General features: G+C 43.7%; 1 protein-coding gene across 3 annotated transcripts in view; it reads right to left on the reverse strand.

Moving 5' to 3' along the window:
- CAMK1D (calcium/calmodulin dependent protein kinase ID) overlaps positions 1 to 23,660 on the reverse strand; it is a 230,461-nt gene that overhangs the window by 114,795 nt on the left and 92,006 nt on the right. For all 3 annotated transcript variants that reach the window (XM_055808000.1, XM_055807999.1, XM_055807997.1), the window contains exon 2: positions 16,447 to 16,578. In XM_055808000.1, the coding sequence (XP_055663975.1) occupies positions 16,447 to 16,578 (132 nt within the window). The remainder of the gene's footprint in view (positions 1 to 16,446; positions 16,579 to 23,660) is intronic.

The raw sequence follows: 23,660 nt of genomic DNA on the forward strand, positions 1-23,660 counted from the left end.
TTAGAGCAGAATTACCAGCCAGAGCCTGGACAAGAGCGTGTTAAGGTATCTGGTGGGGAGTGACAGCACTGAAATGGCTTAGCCTTTCCTAAGTCAGAAATACCACACGCAAATTACAGAAATCACAGTGTTGTCTACTTGGTGGAGTATGTCTCCTCAGGGCGTTCTTTTCAAGCAGACTGCACCATGGTAAAGGTCAGCATTGTTTACAGACAAATCTATTTTGTAATACATGGTACACACCGTGCTCTCCATAAGTCGACTTACACACAAAACTAGCTTTCTCAGATCCACACAAGTCCTAGCGAGCATCTCGCTGGAGAACAAGGAGTAACAGGAAGCGTGGCTGCAGATTGCCATCCCCGCACCATGCACACTGAGCAAAATCGACCATGGTATGAGCACCTGAACCCCCAATTCCTCTGCAGCCCCGAGGGATTATTGATCCCCATTCGATTTGGGTTTAACTCAGGGAATAAATACTGGGGAGGTTCAAGCCCTTGTCCACAAATTTTCAAATCTTTTCCCAGCCACAGCTGCGGCCAGCATCTGGCCTTGACTCTCAGCTGTGGGGATGCACCTCTGATGAGATTTGGAAACCACCTCCTTGAGTGCAAGAACGATCTGGCACATAATTTCACTTGGCTTTTCAAAGCTTTTAGAGCTTACCTGTAAAATTCCACTATCTATGAAATACCAAAGGTGAATTTGAACAAGTGCAAGTTCGCAAGAGGGTTCACAGCTCCCGTTCACGTTCCTAGCATTTGAGAACACTTTCAGGGTTTTTTTCTATTTTAAGTGAGGAGCATGAAAAATGCAGCAGGAATTAACTGTTTGGGAACCTCTTTCAGCATCCAAGTTGGTGAAACATTTTTCCTCAATCTTTTTGTCTTGCTCCCATACCTCCTCCATTCCCCCTTTCTCCTGGATTACTCAATCATGAAAGCATCCATTTGGCCATGTGTCATGTTTAAATATATTTTCTATTTAGAGTAATGTGCGTGTGTTGTGTCTCCCAGGGAAGGGTGGATTACTACAAATGTAATGATCACAAGCGAGGAGCATTTTTGCTGTTACAGGACAGCTAAGTCCTAACTGGCAGAGCTATGGAAAAGCTTCTGGTCCCACCATAGCAGACTCCAGGCAGCTTCTTTGATCAGCAGTGTAATTCCTCGATGTTATCAAAAGTAAAGAAGAGAAAATGTGTGGAAAACTGTTTATGAAACAGCAAGACCAACTGCTCATGATGCTCTGCTTTATTTTTAATACAAGGAAAAACACAGCACTGCAAAGCAGTTTTTAATTAACTGCTTTCTCCCAGCAATACTTTTGGCTCTGTATAATAGTGCCAAGGACTGATATTTATATAACTCAGCAATGGCCACAATTTTGCTTCTAAAGTGTTATTTCAGTGGGACCCTGCCGCCACCCAGCAAACCCTGGGACACGTGTGGCTGTAGGAGGAGGTTTGGGGAAGAGATGTTCTTTTAGGACCCTCAAAATAAAAGTTTAGTCTGTAACAGGCTCAGAAAAATGCTATTTTCTGAGCTTGTTCCTCCGTGTTGGAGAAGGGAAACTGTGGCCGGGACCAAGAACAAAACCACAGACACCAACACTCTCAGTGACACCAACAGCCCTTAACACCTTCTCTCTTGCAGAGTGGTTACAGCACAGGATGGGCAAGGAGTGGCTGAGATTCCTGTGAGATCAATTAAAAATGCTGTGAGCTCAAGTACTTACTAGGGGAAAAAAAAGGTAATACACAGGGATTTCCTGAAAACCTTATCCAATACTAACTCCTTCTCAACTATACTGCTACTCGAGGCACCCAGCATGGCTCCTCTGTATTAATTTGAACCTGTCACAGTTAACTTCTGCTTTCTCCTGTGGGTTTTGCGGGGGGGGGGGGGTTTGGTGTTTTTTTTTTAAAGTTTCTTTTCATTCCTTTATGCTTCAGAGGGGTGGTTTCCACCTTGAGGAGTGCAGACCCTTGGGGATCTGTGGGCTTCACAGGGTTTGTAAAGGATAAATAAAAAAGTAAATCCATCATCTGTGAGTTTCAAAATAAATTGCTGTGCAGGAGCTGGCCCTACCACTGGAAAAAAAATTAAAAGTACCTGCCTATTCAAATGGCTGAAAACCATTATTATAAAGCCATTTACAGAATAAACTCTTGGGCTTATGCTCTTTCATTTTCCTAAAAACAAGAAACCAGTTGCACACAGCAGTCAGGGAACTGATTCCCCCACCAAACTCCCTCCTTTTGCTTGATTTCCAGATACTTCATGTCCTTGGCTATGGGTCCCTGACGTGTCTCGCCCCCACAGCATCGGTGTGCTCCTAAAATCAGCTCTTCCTACCTCTCAGTTAACCAAACCTCACAAGGGCATTTAATCAATAAATGAAGACAAAATCTGGATTATCACCAGGATTATTACAAAATCAAGCACTCTTTTCAGGATTACCCCAGTCTGAAAATGCACTTTTTTCTCCTGCCACGCTCTCCATAAATCCCTATATGCCATGGGGACATGTCTAGCTACAGAGTACATGTGAGGAATGACCAAAATATTCTCCCGGTGCCAAAGGGTGTCTATGAAGAAGAACTGTACTCAATTCTGCTTAGTAAAAACTTCATAAAAACTTATGAGATTACACAGAAGTACCTACATAGGCAGAAAATTAAACACCAGAGTTTGTAATACATCAAAAAGCACACCCACAAGTAGATAGAAGTTAAACCCAGACAAATCCCCAGACAAATGGGAATAATAGAGTATTTTGGGGGGAGGAGTATAGGGGATGTTTTCGCAGCTCCAGTGAATAAGCAGGAGACTCCCACGGAGCCTGGCTACCTTTCTAACCACGACACGTTAGTCAAATCCTGTTATCAAGATCTACATAGCATAAACAGAAAAAATAGCACAGCCCATTTGATGCAGACGGTCGGACCAGGTGAGTGACATCCTCCTTCCAGAATGAAACTCAGAGTTTAGAGAGAGCTTGCATAAACCCAAAGTCTAGTTCAAAATGAGCCTGAACCTTTGGGCAGTCTGGGTCCTGCTTTTTATTTCTTGAAAAAGGTGTTTGCTTTTTTACAAGGCAGTCTTAAAGAACGTTTCCAAAATGATGCAAGACCAGCAGCATGTTGAGTGCTCCCTCTCACACCAGGCATGTCTCTCTTGAAAGGACGGGAGAGGCATGATGGAGGGCAGGCTGGCCACCCTCACGCTGAAGATACTCTCTTCACCTTGCCCACTGGAGATAAACTGCTCCACCGGGTGAAGAAGACCCAACACGTGGAGGTTCCTGAGGTGCATATGGCCATGTGCTGACTAAAGCACCTGTGTGTGCTGTTAACTAAGCTGAACTTGCTGCCATTCTTTTTCAGTTTACACTGCCACTCTCCAAACCGTCCTGACACATAGATTGGATTAAAATGCAAGCTGTACTAAAAAGAGTGTAAATCCTGCATTTTGAAATGCCCCAGGGTATGCATTATTTCTAACCTGCTGCCTCCAGGCAAGCAGAAAACTGGGGCTGGTGCTGAGAGGGATTGGAGTGTTAACGAAGGCAGACCCAGCAAATGGGTCCCGGGAGGTAGGGCTGACATTTCTTGGTTTGTAGTCCAGGACAGTGAAGGACCGGCAGGACACTGAAGAACTGCATATGACCAACCCCAAGAGCAGAAATCAGTCATCTCCCACATGGATGCTTGTAGGAATAATCATGACATAGGAAATTATACAGCTGACTAACAAAATCCATGAGGTCTCCTAACATCCCCTAGATAGGGGACTTCAATGGGATTCAGATCATTCTGCTGTGCAGATGCTTTTAAAAACGCCACTCAAGTCTACCTAAGACATAGATACGGCAGAGCCCACACAGGATCAGGTCTCCAAAGCTTGTAAGATTTCCCTGTGTGTAAACTGATGCAAAGGCACAGCCCTCTATGCTCACTGACATACCCTTTCCATTATTTACTAAAACCTGCACAAATCATCTCGCCAGTATGTTTACCTATATCAGCTACTCTAGAAGCAAATACAGCACTGAAATAAAACAAATCAAATTATGTTAAAGTGGTGTAGGTGTTCCCAGCTTGAATAGTTATTTAATACTCGACTACAGGGAAAGAAAAATAGTGAAAAATTGCCAGAAATACTGACATCAATCTTCCATTTCAAGAGCAATTGAGAGTGATTCCAAATATAGTTTGCCCTATTAAGAAAACAGCTCTTGGGTAAGAGTGCAAACTATGTCACCATAAGAAGAAAATCAGAAACATATGCTTCTAATGAAAGAAAGAATTTTAAACAAAGTCAGCAATTCATGGCCCTAATAGTAAAGCAAAGCCAAGAGGGGAGAAAATCTCTACGTGCCAACCCCATGCTTTCGAGGTGAAGTTCGGTGGTGAGCTCCGTGCCTGATCTTTCAGTTTCTAGAATGAAAACCAGCCTCATGCCAGCAGCAAGACCCAGCAGGAGAACCCCCAACTTTGTCAGTTGGAGATCACATTCCCCACTCTCTCACACAAGTGACTTTTTGGATTCCCTTGTTCAAGCTCATGGAGAGAGGAGAGGGGATGTGGCCAGTGCCTGGCAGATTCCCTCTCTGCAGGGTGAAGTCTGGCCTTAGCCACAGCAGCCTAAATCAGCAGTAACACCATAAACCAGCCACCACTCCCTCCCACCCACCCCCAGAGGGAGACGGAACATCCAGTGGGCATCACCCAGAGGTGGCGGAGAGCTATCCCTACGGGAAAGCCAGGATCCTGTGCTGGCTTAGCTATGCCTGAGTTACGAGGGCATGAAGATGGGAGTAACTACCTCTGGAACAGTAAAGCCACACAGATGGGCTATGGCTCTTTTTTTTTTTAGAGATATTAATTCAGGGGGCACTGGAAACGAGGAAAGGAGGCTGTGCAGCGTGTCTGCTACGTACAAAGCCCTGAGTTCACACTGCATGACTGCATACAACCAAGGCCCGCCACCCTCACGGGTGAGCTCAGCTTAGGCTTTCTTTCCACTTTTGCTTTGGGTTGAGATTCTCAAGGGAGCCTCCAAGAGGCACGTAACCAAGTTCAACGACTCTGAATTTTCCTATTGACCAGAATAGCATTAGATCATATTACCCATGTCTATTTGTTAATGACGAGCGCTCGTTTACCCATGCTGAATGCCCCATGGCTTGGGCGCGTGTTTTGCACACCATAAATGGCCAGGATGATGCCTCCAAGACATAAACACTGCGGGACATCAGCAGCTACACTCAACAGCAATTTTCTCACGCACCCAAAAAACACAGAAGGAAAAGTTTCAAACTTCAAAGTTTCAACTTCCCTCCCAACAATCCACTTGTAGTAAATAAAAAAGCAGACAGCCGTCGCTGTTACAGTAACACAGAAGGGAAGGGCTGGTGTTTCTATATAAATGCCAATAAAAGCTGCATTTTTGTGTGTCGGGCCATGTCCACACATTTGTTGTGATTCACATATGAGAGCATTTTAAAAATAACGAAAAAGCCCTTTCCTCTTTGTTTTCAGTTCAAAATCCCCTATCATCCCTTCCAAGAGAAAAGTTGTGAACAGCCACCGTTTTCTGTTCTATTTACCAGGTTTACAGCAGACATGGGAATGACCAGATTGCTTTGCTCCAGGGAGATGCTTCTTTACAAAGTGTGTTACGCCAAACACTGCTGCTGCATGTGGACTCTTCTGCTTTTGGTGGAGAGAAAAAAAAGTCTTAAAAAGTTGAAAAACAACTCCACGCTGATACGTATTTTTCAAACAAGTATTTTGGCATGAGTTAACTACTGCACTCAATGCCCGGTCTACCAAGATCTGAATCTGTTCCAGTTGCCTGCAGGGAATGGCTGCTTAGCTGAGACTGTAAAGATATATATGTGTAAGTCCAAAATGGTCCCAGTTTAATCCCTGGGGCGTCAGTCAAGACAGGAGATATCACAAAGGTATGAAGATATTTGAAGCAGCCTGTTATGCTATTTGGTGTGAACCAAACAGATTATATATAGAAATTTTGGACTAATCTCAGAAGGAGTCAGAGCTGGTGGGCAAAAACATATCTGGTACACTTCACTGCTGTGGACTTGTCAGTCTTTTTTGATTCAATATAGAGCTGTAATATATATTACATTATTTGTTAAAGCTTCCTACACATATATTTTCTTAAAGTTACTGAACAAACTTGCAAGAAAAAGAAATCAATTCTGCTATTTTTATTTTTAAATGCCTTCAAAAAAGGACCTGTTGTCTCTAAGAAAGCTTGAATTCACCTATGTCTACTCTCCTGGAAAAAAAAAAGAAGAAAAAAAAAAAAGAAGGGCAAGTAAAGGAGGTAATAGCATCCCTGTTTAATGTAATGCTCCATAATTTTAATTTGATAAAGTAGCTGGCAAAGTAAAAGCTAGCTGTCACATATCCTTTGGGAAATTATTTCATAGACCGCTTACTAATACAAATTGCTGATATTAAAACTAACTCACAGGCTTCTGCACTTACAGAGATTTAAGAACTGGGCAGTGTAGCTGGATGTCTCTGATAGCCAGAAACACAGAAACATGGATGCAGTCAAGGAAAACGTTAGGCTTTACTCTGAAAATTGATTTGATTAACAGGTTTAAAGTCCTATAGTTGCAGAAGCAAAACCCCCTAGTTTGGCCAATCTTAATTCAGAATAAAAATTATCTATTCTCATTAAGCCAATGCTTTATGAATATAAGGCACAATTAAGAAAAATAGAATTTCTGATTTTTAAAAAAAATCTGTGTTTAATTTGGAAAAATATTGACATCACCATTTCCTTGGTCAAACTGAGCGCTCGGGCAGCCCACAGACTAAGTGAGTGCCTTGTGTGTCTGTCTTTGTCAAAAGACAAAGTTGGTATGTACAGAATTTTAATTTTTTTTAACACTGTTTTTCTTCACAACTCCTACTGAACACAAACAATGTATTGTATGAGTAAGCATTATAAGAGTGAATCAATATATATTACAGATGACAACTGCAGACTTAGTTGGCCAAATACCAGTTAATTTATGCAGCTGTCAGTTCAGGATATACTTTTATTAATATATATATATAAAAAGGATATATTTTATATATATATATATATATATATATATAAACACAGAGGTTACTGGTAGGTTTAACCTGGTGAGTTGGAAGTGGGATAGAACGCAAAAATTTCCCCATTTTATTATGGTCAGAGCCAACCCCCCTCTGTGAAACTCTGGTTGAGGATACCTGGAACCACGACCTTAATGAGACACAAAATACAATTGTGATTCAGCTTCTATAAATGAAAACAGGCGGCAGAAGCTGCCAACAGAGTTGTTTTAAATTCACACATCACAAAAACTTGCCCACTGATAGCCTTACTCGTCTAATTTCACAAAATAGAGGCCAAAAATAAAGCAACTTGTATTCAGAAAGCATTTTAGCATGCAACTAAAAGCAAACAACTGTTTTGGACAAGGAGTGCTCACAAAAACTGTCATTTCTGATAAGATTTCTGTTTCTACTTTCTTGAACTGACATTTTTTGAATACTTGTTTTTCCTCCTTGTACATTCTGTTCCACTTAGAAATGCATATTTGATGATTTCCACAAGTGAGATTTGAGCTCAGATGCAGCTGCATACCTTGAGGATGCTCCCAGCTGGCCAGATGAATCCTACCTTGCATTTACTTCTTTTCCTTCATGCAGTGCTTCACAAATTATAGTGCTAATTGACCACTCAGATACTCCAGTGCTTTATGAGTTAATGCCATGGTTTTTAATAGCATGAAGGTAAGATAAAGGAATACCCGCTGAGGTGCTTGGACTGCGCAGGTAAATAACTTAGCCATCATCATAATAGGGTCATTTTGTGGTTAGAAGCTGTCTCCCAACATTACATCACAGCAGCTTAATACAAAACACTGAATTCCTCCAGTTAATATCTCAAGATTAAGTTAGAGAAGACAAGCAAAATGCAGTATGTCGATAATATTTTGACAAAGACATCTTCACTTGCTAATGCCATGAGACCTTTACACAGCCTTTTATACTTTTTTCCAAATTAAGAAATTACATTCATGGGAAAAAAACCTTAGTTTTAGACAAAATATTCCAGATTACCAATGAAGAATCTTGTGAGAAAAAATAGAAGAGGAAGTATTTTGCCTAACGAAGCCACCTAGGACGATGGATTCAGCAACTTTTGGGCACCAACACATCCTTGAAGATCTGGGCTGCGAGCACTTGTGAAAATGCTTTCCCAACTACCAAAGGCATGTGCTTGCAGATTAGGTAACTCTCAGCCTTAAACGTGTGGGTGTAACAAAGGCAGACCTTAGGCATGCCAATATAAAGCTGAGTCATTTATCAGACTGTTGGATCTTATTAGAGTCTTTATGCATCTTAACAATTCTTTCCTTTTATGTAACCGACAATGGTGTGTATAATCAGATACATGTACCACTGAAACACAATTGTAGCCATCTTCCCGAGTAATAAATAGTGGAAAGTAGGGTATAGACTCATTCTTCAGCTAGGAGCTCTGAAAGGACACCAGTTTTGTTATTCCAGCTATGCACAGGATGGGGTCCACATAAAACACATGAGGCAGGGAAGCAGGCTTCAGCTGAGGCTGAATACCCCATTCCATTAACTTGAAAGAATCTTAGAGCAACTATTTCGGAAAACAGCTGTTTCTTCCATAACACATTGAATTATCTTCCAAGTCGGAGCTCTGAGCGATGATGTACATTCAACCCCTCTGACCTGCAACCTCCTCCCCACATGGATATGCCATTTTTCGAGTTGAGTCAGGGTATGGGTTGACCTTAAAGGACAACAGTTATGCAAGGGAGGTTTAGTAAAGCATCACACTCCCCAGAAGAGAGGACAGCTGCATTGTCACCCAGCAATTACAGTGAAATGACTTGCACTGTCACCTACTTGAAGGAGCACCACCGTCTGCGTCCGCACGGCACAAAATCAGGCTGCAACGCAGAAATGACGCGCGCCATCACTAAAGCTGTTATGGAGCACACTGCATGTAAATGAAACTGTGTAAGACCAGAGAAGATATAAGGGATTTGTTTGTGTTTACTATTTCAGAGGGGATTTTTCTCCCTCATTTAATGTATTTTAGGATTTTTAAGATGCCTTGATCTGCTTCTCTACATCTGCTTACATCTAATCTAGCATGAAATACAATCTAGACAGTCCTGGCTGCAAAGTCTTCCCCTGCAAAGTTTCCAGCACCTCAGTGATCAAAAACGGCGTCATCTTTGTTTCAGGTTTCACATTTTTTTTCACTCACATGAATTCTTTGCAGCAAAATGATTTGCTTAACAAGAAGTTGAGGGCTAGTGCCAAGGCAGAGCTGTCCTGTGCCATACCCACATATATAGGGTCAGATTCACTTTTGCCTGAAACCCGAGAAGGGCAATTCATCCAGTCTGCATCTCTTTGATTCAGGAGATGATCTCATGGTCTAAAGCTGATGTCAGCCTCCAGGCATGCCCAACTGTCCCCCTACCCTGAAGCCTTTTGCAGCTTCTGGCTCCTCTCCATGCCTAGCCTGCCTCCCTAGCAGGGACACCCACAGCAGTGCCCTCCACTGAGGGCAGGCACTGAGGTCCCACCAGGCATCTGGGTCAGCCCAGCAGATACATGGGGGCAATGGTGAAGCATATCCATGTGGGATGACAACAAATATATCCTTGGAAGGGCCCTGCTCTACCACCACTGACATCAACATCATTAACCGTACCACTGGGTATCACCCCCTTACTGGTGGCTGCATGCCTGGGCACCCTCAGGGGTGCAGGACCCCACTGGGTAGCCAGCTTTTGGGATGCCCTGGATTTGCAGTTGGCAGGGCTTGGAGCACGGCCACGTGGGGAGGGCAGCATCAGCCTTCTGTCACCCCAGCGCAACCGCAATGGCATGAGCAAGCCAGGTTTTAACAAGTAAATCTACATAAAAGCTTTCTCTGAAAGTGATTACTTAATATAACAACCAGCTGTCTCTTCAATTCTTGCTGAGGCAGCCTATCTTCTCACCATTATTCACAGAGGGGAAAAAAAAAAGGAAATAAAAAACCAGCAAGCCTGTTTTGTCTATAGGGTAAGTAAAGCTTCAGAGAAATAACGTTACCTGACAGACACCAAATGCTTTTTTCATTTTTTCCTTTCCTAACCATCCCATTCATTTCTTTACTGGGAAAAAGAGTTCTTACTGCTGGGGTGTAAAGAGGTAATTAGTCATTTAACACCTTAAACCCCAGTCCCACAGCTTTTTGTACACCAGCTACACAATCTAATTACCATCACTTTTATGTTGGCACTTACCAACACAAGATCTGAGCGTCTCCAGTTCAGCTGGCCCTGTGCTCCAGCTGCATGGCCTCGCACAGAAAACAGTTACCATAGGAGAGCATGAGTGGGCACCAGCAGAGACTCCAGACTGGGAAACTGGAGTATGGGACCATTGGAGTCTGCAAGGGCTGTATTTTTTTGACCCAGAGACAGCCATGGCTTGAATAGATGGGTCTGTCCCACAGAGTCATTCACGAACGTTCATCTGAATTAATTAAATGCCTGAATTTATGTTAGGGCACATTAAATGTCTGCATGGCCGATTTTATTCAGAATTAATGTAGCCTTTGATTCCAAGTTAAATTGCACAGAAGAGTTTAATAAGAAGGAACTAATGGGTTTCAAAACTAAATTTGGATTCATCTTCCTAGAGGCTATCAAGTTAGCCCCGGAGGGATGAGGTCTTACAGAGGCAAGAATATGGGACAGAGCAGGGTTACGGGAAGTTTGGCAATGGGCTACTGAAAAGGAGCAAAAAGGTAGAAAATTTTAAACTACTTTTTTAGTCTCCATGTAAATCTTGAGAAAGGGTGATTTTTCCACATTTGTTATGGAGGGTGTCCTCTTCAGTGTCAGGAATGGCACTACCTCGGGGGATGGAGCAAGAGGCCCCTTTGGCCATTGTCTCATTTATGGGAGAGCAGGAACGCCCACACTTCCACCCACTTCAGGAAAATTTTTCATTGCTGTTTTCTGTTTACTTTTGAAATGGGTCCAGCCCTGACTCCCCAGACTTTGCAGGAGGATGCTTCCCTGACTCCCTCTCTGCTCGTTATTATAGCAGGAGCTCCTGGCTTTAGGTACAGGCACACAAGGGGTGAGGCAGCCGCCTGGGCATGAATCACTGCTCGAACACCCAGTCCCCCTCACCTTCCGAGGAAACGGGAATGGAAACCACCAGCAGAATTTTAGCTGACCTGCTAGGAACAGTTCAATCGTGCTGTTTAACCACAAAAAAGACTTCAGTCCGCAATTAGGCATGGCTCTGATTTCTAATAAGGAATTTAATGGTGCCTTTCCCAGAGGATCTCGGAGAGTAAAGAGGAGGGGGTGAGCGTTGGGGATACGTAAATAATTTAGAAATAATTTTTTAAATCCCTGTTCATCAGGAACTAGGTAAACGAGAGTATGATTTGCTATCTAGACAGTATTTGCTTAACAGAAGACTTATTCGTGCACATTACTGCTATGAAGTCATCAATACACCTGAGTGCAGGGCTGCACACAGCTTATTGTCCCTCCCCTTGCTTTGCTCCACTCACCACTGGATCTGTATGATTGTTCAGGTATTGCCCAGGCAGCTAGAAAGTTTCTTGTGATAAACAGTGGTGAAGAAAGGGAAAGGGAAAGGGAAAGGGAAAGGGAAAGGGAAAGGGAAAGGGAAAGGGAAAGGGAAAGGGAAAGGGAAAGGGAAAGGGAAAGGGAAAGGGAAAGGGAAAGGGAAAGGGAAAGGGAAGGAAAGGGAAGGGAAGGGAAGGGAAGGGAAGGGAAGGGAAGGGAAGGGAAGGGAAGGGAAGGGAAGGGAAGGGAAGGGAAGGGAAGGGAAGGGAAGGGAAGGGAAGGGAAGGGAAGGGAAGGGAAGGGAAGGGAAGGAGAAGAGAAGAGAAGAGAAGAGAAGAGAAGAGAAGAGAAGAGAAGAGAAGAGAAGAGAAGAGAAGAGAAGAGAAGAGAAGAGAAGAGAAGAGAAGAGAAGAGAAGAGAAGAGAAGAGAAGAGAGAACAGAAAAGAAAAGAAAAGAAAAGAAAAGAAAAGAAAGAAAAGAAAAGAGATCAGGCATATTTTTCTCTTTCTGACTCTTACAAGGTTGTGGGGTTTTTTCTATTTAACTAGACCCTCAGCCGGGTGCTTCTCTGCAGTCCAACTCTTCACACCACCTACTGCCTTCAGGAACCCGTCTAACAGATGATTCATCTTTCAGCGTGTTCACACCTGCACAATTACCATAAGCAGAAGAAATTTCCTCTATTCTGCTGCAAACAATGGAAAGGATTGCATTTACCTTTCTGCTCAAAACAAAAAACCGGTTCCTTTCAGAACAGGTTATGAAACTGCCCACAACTCAGGTGGGCAGAAGTTTGTGTCACACGAAGGTGACCATGTGCTGTCATTCCCCACAGCCAGTTAGTTAGCAGAGCTGCGACAGTTTGGTTCTAGAGATCCCATTTTCTTCCTCAGATTCTAAACAATAGCATGTTTTCCACTGCAAAAGAAATAACTTTAAAAAACTAAAAATGATGCCGTTCATCTTGTCACCTGCTTTTGTGATCAGACGTAATACTTTGCTCCATGTCCAGCTACAGGCAGCCAGCACACAATTAGACAAAACAGCAACCCTGTGCACCAGTGCATCATCTGGGCACCAAGCGAAGACATTAAGGAAACCCCCCTCCTGATGCAGTGCCAAACACAGGCGCCTAGTGGGACCTTCACCCTGCTCTGAAGCATCCCTTTAAGCATGAGCTCAGCAAGGTGAGCTCAACCTACTCACCAATTTCACTGGAACAAATAACCATTTAAAATTAGCCACATACTTAAAACACTTTGTCAGGCTCAGGCTCCTGGATTAACTGCAAACTTAGTCTCTCCCAGCACTGCAGTCGATGACGAGCTCCTTCTCACTCCATCCCCACCCATCCGAGTCTTTGGGGAATGTTGCCATGGATTTCCACGGGACACAAAAGAGTCCATATTGGAAGAACCCTGTTAAGGTTGCTGGTGTAAATATTGACTTAACGGCTCTTCCGCCTTTTTTCTTTTTTAAGAACAGATTTGTTGGCCATGGCTGGAAAAATAAAATGATGGAGTATGCATGATTCACTCTGGCACTCACACAAACATGCAGATCAGTTGGCTGGCAGCTCGCTCCTCTGTTAGCAGAACATCGCTTCTAAACGTGTCATTTTGTTTTGGCAGCAAGAGTGTCCAAGCCCACAGACAGAGAGAGAAAATCTCCCACCTTCCATGTACTTCACATGGGGACCACTGACCTTTCCCAACACGGAACATTGGAATAACACTTCCAACATGCAGAAGGACTGGCAGGATGCTGCAATTGTTTCACGCTAAAAGCCCAGCCCAGACACCTCCCTTCTTGCACCCGCTCCCTGGGTCTGCTGGCAGGAGAAGGGACTGCAAGACAAACTGCAGGTAAAACTTTTTATCCGAAGGTCTTTTGACTAAAGGCTGCTTCACAGACAATAAATATTGAGACAGACAATAAATATTGAGACAGACGACAAATACTGTGACAGAAGGTCACACGGGAAGTCCGCAGCAGAAGTGAGAGGGCACCCAAAGGTCACTGGATTCAAGCTTTCAGCACCAGGTTCTACATCCTATAGTGCTCCATGCACAGGCTTTTAATCTTGAATTTAAAAAAACATTATCTAAAATATGACTTCAACACACGACATCATTCAAACCCTTTCCATATTGATTCTGCCAGATCTGGATGATTTGGCAGGACTGGCAAGGGGACAAACCTCCACCAGGGCAGCCTGAGGGTACAAAGTATATGTGGTGCTTGTGTGTACCAGTCTTGGACACAGCCAGCACAATCTCTGACTGTCCCTAAAAACCCACTGACCACACAGAGGGGCACGAGCAGCTCACCTGAGAGCTGGCAGAGGCTCCATGGAGTAGATTCAGGATTGCCCCCTAGACCCCTGTTTGACACATAACTGGAGAACTCAGGAAGAGTCGCATTTCCCAGCGCTCGGCAGATGTCTGCCAGAAAGCAAGCACCTCATCTGGAGGAGGACAAAAATATAATGATCAACTATAGGAGGAGAAAGCCCAGTGTCAGACAGGAGAACCTTCTCCAAAGGATCACAAGGAGTGTGCCTGCATTTCAGCTAGGCATGGTGTCCTCTGGGGCTGTTATCCTGTCAGAGTTTAAGCACCACCCGAAGGCATAATGCAAAACCAGACGGGCAGACCAGGATCAACACACATGCATGTTTATATTTGCTTTGGATCCATCCTCTGTGACTCTGCACCTTCCTTTCAGTGAACAGGGACCAATTCCTCCTGCCAGGCAGCCTCTGCACACATCCCCTTCAGAAGTGGCAGTTCAGTGCACAGCCTGTCAAGGCTGTGGCACCTCAGCCATGTAGGGCAGCCCAGGGCTCTGGCAGCCTACCCACTAATTAGACAACACACAAACTAGCCAGCCCCACTCATATTAAGCTACCAGGAACAGAAGCAAGGACACTTAAATACCTTTTGAGCTTAGCAACAGCTGTTCAGGATCCACCCTGCCTCCCTTAAATCTATTTTTACTGACAGATTTTGAAGCACAGAATTCACTGAACAGAGAAACGGGCTGATACCCCCTCTCCTCAATTGTAGGCACACCCACTTTGTTGTTTTCTAAGTGTTTCTGTGGTGGCACATACAAATTCGATACTGTGTCCACTAGTAAGGATGTTTATTTTCAAAATAAATACAATTACATGCAAAGTCTGTATTAGCAACAGCCAAGTAGAAGATATCAGGAGATAAAAAAAGGAAAAATTCCTCTTAAGGTCCTAACGTGCATACGACAAGAGAGCAAGCAGATCGAATTGTATGAAATTAAGGAATTTTCTACCCACTCACTCTCCTGCCCTTGCAGCTGGAATAGCACAGCCCGGGTGCTGCCTCCGGGATTCTCAGGAAATTTTTTGCAGGGAACAGAAACATTTCACAACACAGAAGCATAAAAATAACCTGAATGATTTCTCTGCTCTACTAGCTTAGGGTCAAGGCTGATGCAAGGCAATCCTTAGTGCATGCCAATATTGCTGCTCTTCTACCCAATAGATGAGTATCAGGGGCCAAACCCCTGCAGACAAAGACTGTTTCAAGTTGCCAGGTACATTATTATCCGATGAAGGAGATGGCAACTGTTGAGCCTTATGACAGGTTCTCAGTAACACTGCACAGCAAGCCAACGTGCGGTATTTGTCACTGGGCTTACATTGTGCAGGCCTGACACGGGTCTGGCAATGGGAAGGCACCTGCAACAAATGCTTGTAGCTGTTTGGAGTCCCACTTTTGTTCCTCCACTGAAAAGGATCCCCTCTGTCTACTGAGATGGACGAGTTTGCCCTTGAACCTGCTATTTTGGCTTGGTTGTGTGAGCATTTAGTTCAGAAGTACCTAGTTTTAAAGATTTAGGATCAGTTTTGTCATATGGTGCCCAGATAATCTGCCATCAGCTTCTACATGACCAGGAGCTGAGTCAAGGGGTCCCACAAGCAACAGCAGTGCAGCAGGAATCAAAGTGCCCCAGTCCAACATACGCTTCTACATAATTGTACTGCCTTCAAATCAATGAGAAGAGAAGGTACTTTTAAAAGTTGAAAAAAAGTTACATGGACCAATCATAAAGTGATCAATCTCTTTCCATTTCCTAGGAAGAAAGTTGAGGGTGATGAGTTCAGATCCAAGAGTCTCAAGTCAGGTGAGATGAATCCCACCTTCAGGGCATAAGACAAGGAAGAGGTAAGCATCAAGCCTTTAATAACTACACTGAATTCATAGCAGTTGTGAGCTGACTTTCTTATCCAGCTGTGGTCAGGAAAAGATACACACTGCGGACAACTCTGATAAAATAAAAGTTGCCTTGGAAAATCACTTCCAGAAGTGGCAGAGGTGCCTCTCCGTAGTACAGGTACTACCGTCTCCTAAAACAATACACAGTATGCCATAGAGCAATTAGTATTAGACTGTTCTAAGCATGTGGGAATGACAACCCTGCTGTTGCTCTCCTCAAAGCCAGCAACCCGGCCACTGACATCATTAGTGGATAAGGTCTTTTTATGGCACCACAAGCTTTACTCCAGCCCAATTCCTCTTCTTTCCCACTTTGCAGTCATCTAGCTGCATTAATACAAAAGAAAACCAGAGCATTTCTCAAAACATTTTCATCATCATTTAAACTTGAGTCATCTTGTCTGCCTGTGATGGGCTGAACAACCTGTCAGTCACACTTGTCAATCACTGTTCCTGCTCCTTAAATGGAAGCATCTACTTGAAGCAAAGAAGCAGAAATGAAGGTCTGATACTTACTTTCTCAGGACTGCAATTTCATTCTCTATGCTGCTTTCCTTTCCCTTCAGTGCCTTCTTGGGAATGCACTTGACTGCAAAGAGTTTCCCACTCGCTCTCTCTTCAGCCAAAACAACCTCAGAGAATGCACCCCTGCAAGAAGAAAAGAAAAACCGTGGTTTTAAGTGGTGCCTTTTCTTTGGAAGCTGTTAACTGAAACACAGCCATTGAATATAGTTCTTCTGGTGTCTTTTGAAAACTGCTCTTCCTAACTGCAGCAATGGCATTACAAGCACCTTTCTCCACCATTACAAACACATGCAGACTGCCACATTCACTCAAAACATTAAAGGCTTGCCAAATACAACAATTTTACTAAAGAACCATAGTCCAGCAGAAAGATAAGTAAAGCCTGAAAATCAGAAAGTACCATTTCTGCCCAGAGAAGCATGGACCATAGTCCGGCTGCCGATTTGATGGATGATGTACTTTCTCCCTTCCTGAGGTTTTTGGAGGTTTAATTCACATAGCAGCATGAATTAGTCCCTAGGACTTAAGTGACGCACCAGCGCCATGAGTGCTCCCGGTTCCTCGGTGACCACAAGAGGTCAGGACCTCTGCTTCAGTCCTCCCCTGCAGCCCAGAGCATCTCCTCACCCTTGGGTCAACCCTGACTCAGACGGGGAAGCAGCGTCAGAATTTCTCTATGTACACAGACTTATTCCACAACACAAACTGCTGTGTGTAATCGTTAAAGGCAAAGAATCAGATTAAATCACAAGTCTAAACATCGGCCTTAATAGCAGCCTCCCTACAGTTACCCCAGAGAGGATTACACAAATGAAGAAACTTTATCACAGCAGCCAGTCACTAATTGCCAAGAGTGGGCAGTGCCTCTCCTTCATTAGGTTATTCCGTAACAGTGTGTTAGTTCTTGCACTCTCATGGCTTCCTCCAAAGCATCTGGACCCGACTGAGAAGAAGCCAGGAAAGCATTACACTCAGTACTATATACACTGCTTTTCTGTTCTCACACTTTTTTTCTGAGCACTTGCACATCATTCAGACAGTTGGTCTGGACTGACCTTTACTGCGTCACAGCAGGACCATTCTTGTGTTCTGGTGCTCACTATGGTTTAGCAGCGAGGTACTGGGCAAGGCAGGGCATCGGCCTGATGAGGAACAGCAAATCTTTGCTCCTATTCACCAAAACTCCTGCTGAAGCACCTGCTTCATCCAAGAGCCATCAGAGCCAAGGACTTGTCTAACCAGATTACGACTGAAGGATCCACCAGCCAAAGTTTCATATTTTATTTTTACAAAACAAGAAGAGGCGTGAAGCTTTCCTTTAGTGGTTCCCCCCCGTCAGTAGATTATTCTGCTTTTCTACATAGCTCTCCATGCAAAATGCTCGGGAGCTTACTGAGCAAAGCCAACCACACTCCAGCCTGGTCTTAAAACGTTAATGTTTGATCACAGCCACATTTGGCTACCACCAACTTTCTCTGACTTTCATCCCCCACAACTGCTGCTTATCTAGATGTTTGCAGATAAACAGAAGTGTTTCCTTCCCTGGCCAGGCTCTTCCTTTTTAAGTCATGCACTTTGACGACGCAATCGAGCGGCTGTGACCTCACCAACAGTTCCTGAGTTGCAAAATGACTGAATGAATCATTAAGCCTAGGGATAAATGGATAAGCAAAAAGAATAGGCTGCTGCTTTGGAAAGAAAGCACCTGTTTACCCAGAAATGCTTTTGTAACCAGCAGCAACAGGGAAATGGTGACAGGAAATTTAGGAAAAGAGACTTTTGTAAACTGTTACGGTGGATGTTTGATCCTTTTTTTACATGTGGCAGCGACACTCTGAATGTTTTGCCTCATTTTTGCCAAAAAGGACAGGCTCTGACCACATTTACGCCACTCTAAGTACAGGAACAACTCACTGTTTTCTGCTTTGTGTATAATCTACTGTGTCATGTCAAAGCATCACAGGCCCAAGCCCACACAACTGATCCTAATGGCTTGCGCAATCAAGCCACCCAAATTGTTTTAAAAATTGCTTTAAAAGACCTGTTCTTTGCTTTCCTATTAGCAGCAATCAGAACCATTCAAGTCACCAAATGGGGGTTTCGTCTCAACTCTCATGCTTGGGACAGCCAGACCAGAAATGCAATAAAACCCTTTTACTAGAAGGGTCTAAGACCTCTCAGGGCTCATCAGCTTCAGCTGCAGACCAGGGTGCTCAGAAACTCACAGGACCACTCCCAGCTAGATTTCAGGACCCCCCGAAGGCCCATCTGCTTAAGCTTTCAACATTGCACCCCTCTCCAGCTGTGTCTTGAAGAAGCCTTTTGCCTTCAGTTAAATGCTGTTAAAAGCAGTGTATTCATAGCAGTCAGTCGCTGATCACACAGCTCTCCCAGTGTTTATGATGTTATAAAAACACAGACAGCTCCCATCCCAGTCTGGATTTCCTTGCTGTTCTCAGACAACAAAATAAAGGAAACCCCTTTATATCCCTCTGCTCGGCAAAGCCAGCTTTGGGAAACTCCTCTATTTCAGCTGGCCTCACCATTTTGTTGGATTTCTTTCTCCACTTACCAGGAGAGCCAAGGGGTTCAATGGTTGGAACCAGCCGCTGTGAATTTGAATGATTTTTTCTCGGGAGCTCCAAGATACTCATAGAAACCAACTCCATATCTCCTTAACAACCTTCCTCATTACAGCACAAAATAAGCTGAACCTCAGATAAAGCATCTGCTCACATGTCACCCTGGACACTGACAGGGTGCTTTTTTACATCGAGTTTTATATGAGGCCATGGCATGAAATTGCTGGTGCTGGGAAAAGCCCCCAGGCAACAGTGGGGGGAGTGCTGGGTGGATCTGCGGGGAAGGCAGGAGGGAGATGCGAGGTGGTCTGCACGATCCTGCACACTATATATGCTCCTGTGCTCACAGAGCAAGGGAGGTGGGGAAAAGCAACAAGTCAACGGGCAAAAGAAAGATAAGTGCTGGAAGGAAACAGAAGGGAGGGGGCAGATGCAGACAGGGATAAAAGAGTTAGACACAGACTGAGAGGGACAAACAGTATAGGGCAAGGAGAAAGAAATGGTAGCAAGGAGCATCAGCAAGGAAAAAGCAGCAAACACACTCCTGGAGCCAGGGGACAGTCAGAAATAATAGTGAATAGATGGGCAAGCAATTATCAGAATTTCAAACACACAGCTGAGTTCACCTACCCTTAACGATCCAGTCCAGCCCAGCCCCCACTAAAACCCTCTTGACTCACACATGAATAGATAAATACCAGAGAGAAAGTCAGAAAGACAAGGCTGCTCATTTTCTTGCTAACAGCAATATATCCTACAGCAAATTCTCTGCCTCCTCAAAAAAGTTCCCCAGAACCGCCAACTTGGCAGGCTTACTAAAGAAGATTTTGTTTTCCCAAAGAATTAATGCAGCCTTTAAAATCAGGACATTAAGGAAGGAAGCAATTTGCCTCTGTGAATTTATTACAATTATTTATTGAGGGTTAAAAATCAATTGTGTACAAAGTTCTATAAAGATGTTTGGTTTTGGAAAATGTTGCGTTTTACTCCATCAAAGAGACAGGACTTTTTGTGAAAAGGACGTGGCTTCCATTAAGCATCACCAAGCGGTGTTTTGTGATAAAAAGGAAAAAAAATTATACAGGAGATGTTGGACAACCAGAATGCTACATGTATGCAGCTCAGACAGGGTTCTGGATTAAAACCCCACCTCTCCTGGGAGGTACCGCATGGTCTCTGTAATGGCATGATGTTCCCAAGACCTGCCATTTGCAACCTATATGCCAGGATCTCTATGGTCACCGCACTGAGCCCGAAAAAGATTCAGAAACCACCTTGGTCAATCTTGTATTTTTAATCATGAGGTTTTATCTGAAATTTTGTGCATGGAAAACCACAATTTCTGTGAAGGGGATGAGTAAACAGGGATATTTTTTATTCTGTGAAATACTGAGGAAGGTGTTTACTCTGGGAAAATAATTGTGGCAGTTTTATTCTCCCGCCCTCCTAGAAAATATAGTCCAAAAAGTATTTTTCACCCTCTGATACAGACTTAAAAAAAATAAAATCGGGAGAAGGGTTAGTTGACTAAAAGTTATGATTATAGAGGTGTCTGCAACGGTTGGGATGTCCCATTCCCTTCAGCTGGGAAAGAGATAATTGCAACCTTTCCAGTGCATTTGGGGACCCAGCCTTCCCCTGCCTGAAGAGGGGCTTCAAAACACTTCAGGAGCTTGCCTTGTCCCACCTGGAGATTATAGCAAACAAATAAAAGAAGCATCATGGCTTTGAGGAAGTAGGACAGCAGTGGAAATGGGTAAATGAGAAACTTCTGCAAAACTAAACCACCTTTAGCTGCTGAAATACGTGTGTGGCAACAACCTATTTTTGAAAGTTTTGACCATGTTATCATTTACCCTAGAGGATCGACTCTTTTCAGACTTCTAATTAAGGCGTGGAATAATTTTATGATCTAGATCATTTTATATGCATTAGGAATGACGTGAGAGTGAAAAAGAGGGGATAAATGACAAGTGACACTGAAATAATGGCAAATTCTAGAGCGTGGTTGAGATGTTCTGACTCCTCACCGCTTTGCACGCTTCTGGAATATGCAGTGTCCTATGAGATGCCAATCTTTTATGGTTTTAATTAGTTTAACTTACTTCTCATCCAGTTATTTTCTTTAATGTAGATTTAAATATTAGAATTTCAAGACTGACAATGGAATACGAACAGCGTTCATACCCAAACAGACTGGATTTCCTATTGGAAAACAAGGGCTGCAAGGCTGGGCTGTCAGGCAGATTAAAGTGCAATAAAGGACAAATAACTTTTTCCTTCATCTGTTTGAACTATAATTTAATATGAAAACTTAATTCTGAAATGCAGTGGACAACATATACTGTGACAGCAAATCTGTTCTCATTCATCAAAAAATTGCTGTCACAAAAATACTGATGAAACGAAGGCAAAGAGTTCATGGAGGGGTAAAACTTAATTTTTCCATTTGCAGAGACCTCCACTTTAAGCAGTTTTCCACTGCATTAGCAGGTGCTCTGTCATACTAAATCAACAGACATAGGCAGGAAACATTTCACATCTTTGGGCTATGTATAGCTAATGATCTTAATTACGATACAGTTGGCTTTCTGTGTGTACTTTGACCCAGCCAAACCATGGGGGGTGGGGGGGGTGGGGTGGGGGAATAGTGAAAACTCATCGTTTGAAAAATATACCATGTCCACAGTGAGGAACACTCTGAGATGGGGGACCAACTGAGTCAGAGGAAGACTGACCAAATCAAAGAAGGTCATTTCTGTAGCGTGGCTTCAGCAACCACACACAAATTCTGCTCCTTGACTCCCCAAACAAAAGTGACTTTGAACCACACCACAAACAGAGGCAGGTATGTAAGAAAAAAAATTATCTTGTCTGGTATTTTCACAGCTTTTCCCATGGGTCTCAAGGAGTTAACTGTGGCATGAGCTCAGGCTCTGTGTAACCAGCACATACCAGCAAGATTCTGGTCCTGCAGACCATTTTTCTACTAAACCATTTTCCTGCACAAGTCATGTTCTATTTACTTTTTTCATTAAATATTCTACCTAGTCATTTCTGTACACACATCCTCACTCTCCCAAATTCCAGGCACATCCCAACATCAACCCAAACTAAGGCTGGAAATAAAGTTTTTCCCTTTATTTGTAACAAAGTCATGTCCATGGATGTCTTGACCGCTGTGTGAAAATGAATTTACAATGAAATTTTCAACAGCTCAGTGATGCCTGAATGCAAAGTTAACAAAACCAAAGCATTTTACTCAGTCAGGAGCAAAGGAGAAGGATTTCAGGACTGTGTTACATGTGGTACAGAAGTCAACTACCCCTACCCATTCCCAAGAACTGAATATAAATTTATGGGAAAAGAAACACACTGCCTAATCTGTTTGTAGCCATCTATTCTTTAGAGGAAAAAAGGTTTTTCTAGCTATTTTCATTCATCAAACACAGAGCCCCAACCCTGCAGTCCCTTCTATGGCAATGCTTCCTCTGCCTGGGCAAGAGCAGAGCAACCAGGACCGCTGCATTAACACCGGTATTTTTAGATTCACTGCTCATTTAACTTGCTCTAAGCCACCCAGCCACAACTGAAAATGCTGTTTTCTACCTTGGGGCCTGTAACCAGGCATGGCCCTGCCTCAGGGCGTGTCTGACCCTGGTCCCCCTCCCCAGGCCTGATCCTGATCCCCACCCACAGTGATGTGCCCCATCCCCACCGAGATGCCTGATGCCTGGGTCTAGGGCTGATATTGCACATTTCAGATGAGGAACCGCACTTCCAGCTGTGCCCAAATGCTACTGCTATAGCCCGACGGACACTCAAACAACAACAGCAAGGGGCAAAAATACTCTTTGCTGGGTGATCCTGTAGCAAGAAGCTCCTTTCTGGACCACTGGCATGTTTCTCTGTGCCCTGAGCCACTGCCCCATGCCCATATCCTCAGCATTTTGTCCAGACTAGAAGGTACATTAAAATCATTGGGATCTTCCAACATGCAGCTGCTTCCCCACAGTGTGAGAGGAGCTGGGAATCACCATGCCCAGGGATGGGCAGCACATCCCCAACTCCAGAATTCATCTTTCCAGACACTTTGCTGCTCCCCCTCTAACACAATTTTTTGGAGAGAATAACCATAGGAATACACAGATCTCTGCCGGGATTTATGGCCACGACCGTAACAGGGACACCCAGTGATATGCTGCAGGTAGCACTTCTTCTTTCCTCTCCTTGTAAACCAGTTCGGTTTTCTCCCACCATTACAGGGCGACTGGCTGGGATAGAATGAGCAGCACCAAGCTTTCATCTTGTATAGTCACCAAAAGTGTTTGGATTTGTGTCCCATTTTGGGGGGATAGTATTATCTACAATTACAACAGCAGTTTAGCGTTTTGACAGTTTTTGTCACCAGAGTCAGCTACAAGAATTTAAATGCCAATTTGAGGTTAATAGTTTCCTCTGTTTTAGCTACTCAATATTTTATACTCTCGGGGGGGGGGGGGGGGGGGGGGGGGGGGCGGGGGGAACCACCAAACCAAAACCCCCTGGAATTAAGATTGAAAATCCATGTCAACTACTTAAAGGAAAGCTATTTAGAGGAGAGAGACTTCTATAAAGCCAGAA

Source organism: Falco peregrinus, chromosome 6, assembly GCF_023634155.1.
Source record: "Falco peregrinus isolate bFalPer1 chromosome 6, bFalPer1.pri, whole genome shotgun sequence".
Lineage (NCBI taxonomy): Eukaryota > Metazoa > Chordata > Aves > Falconiformes > Falconidae > Falco > Falco peregrinus.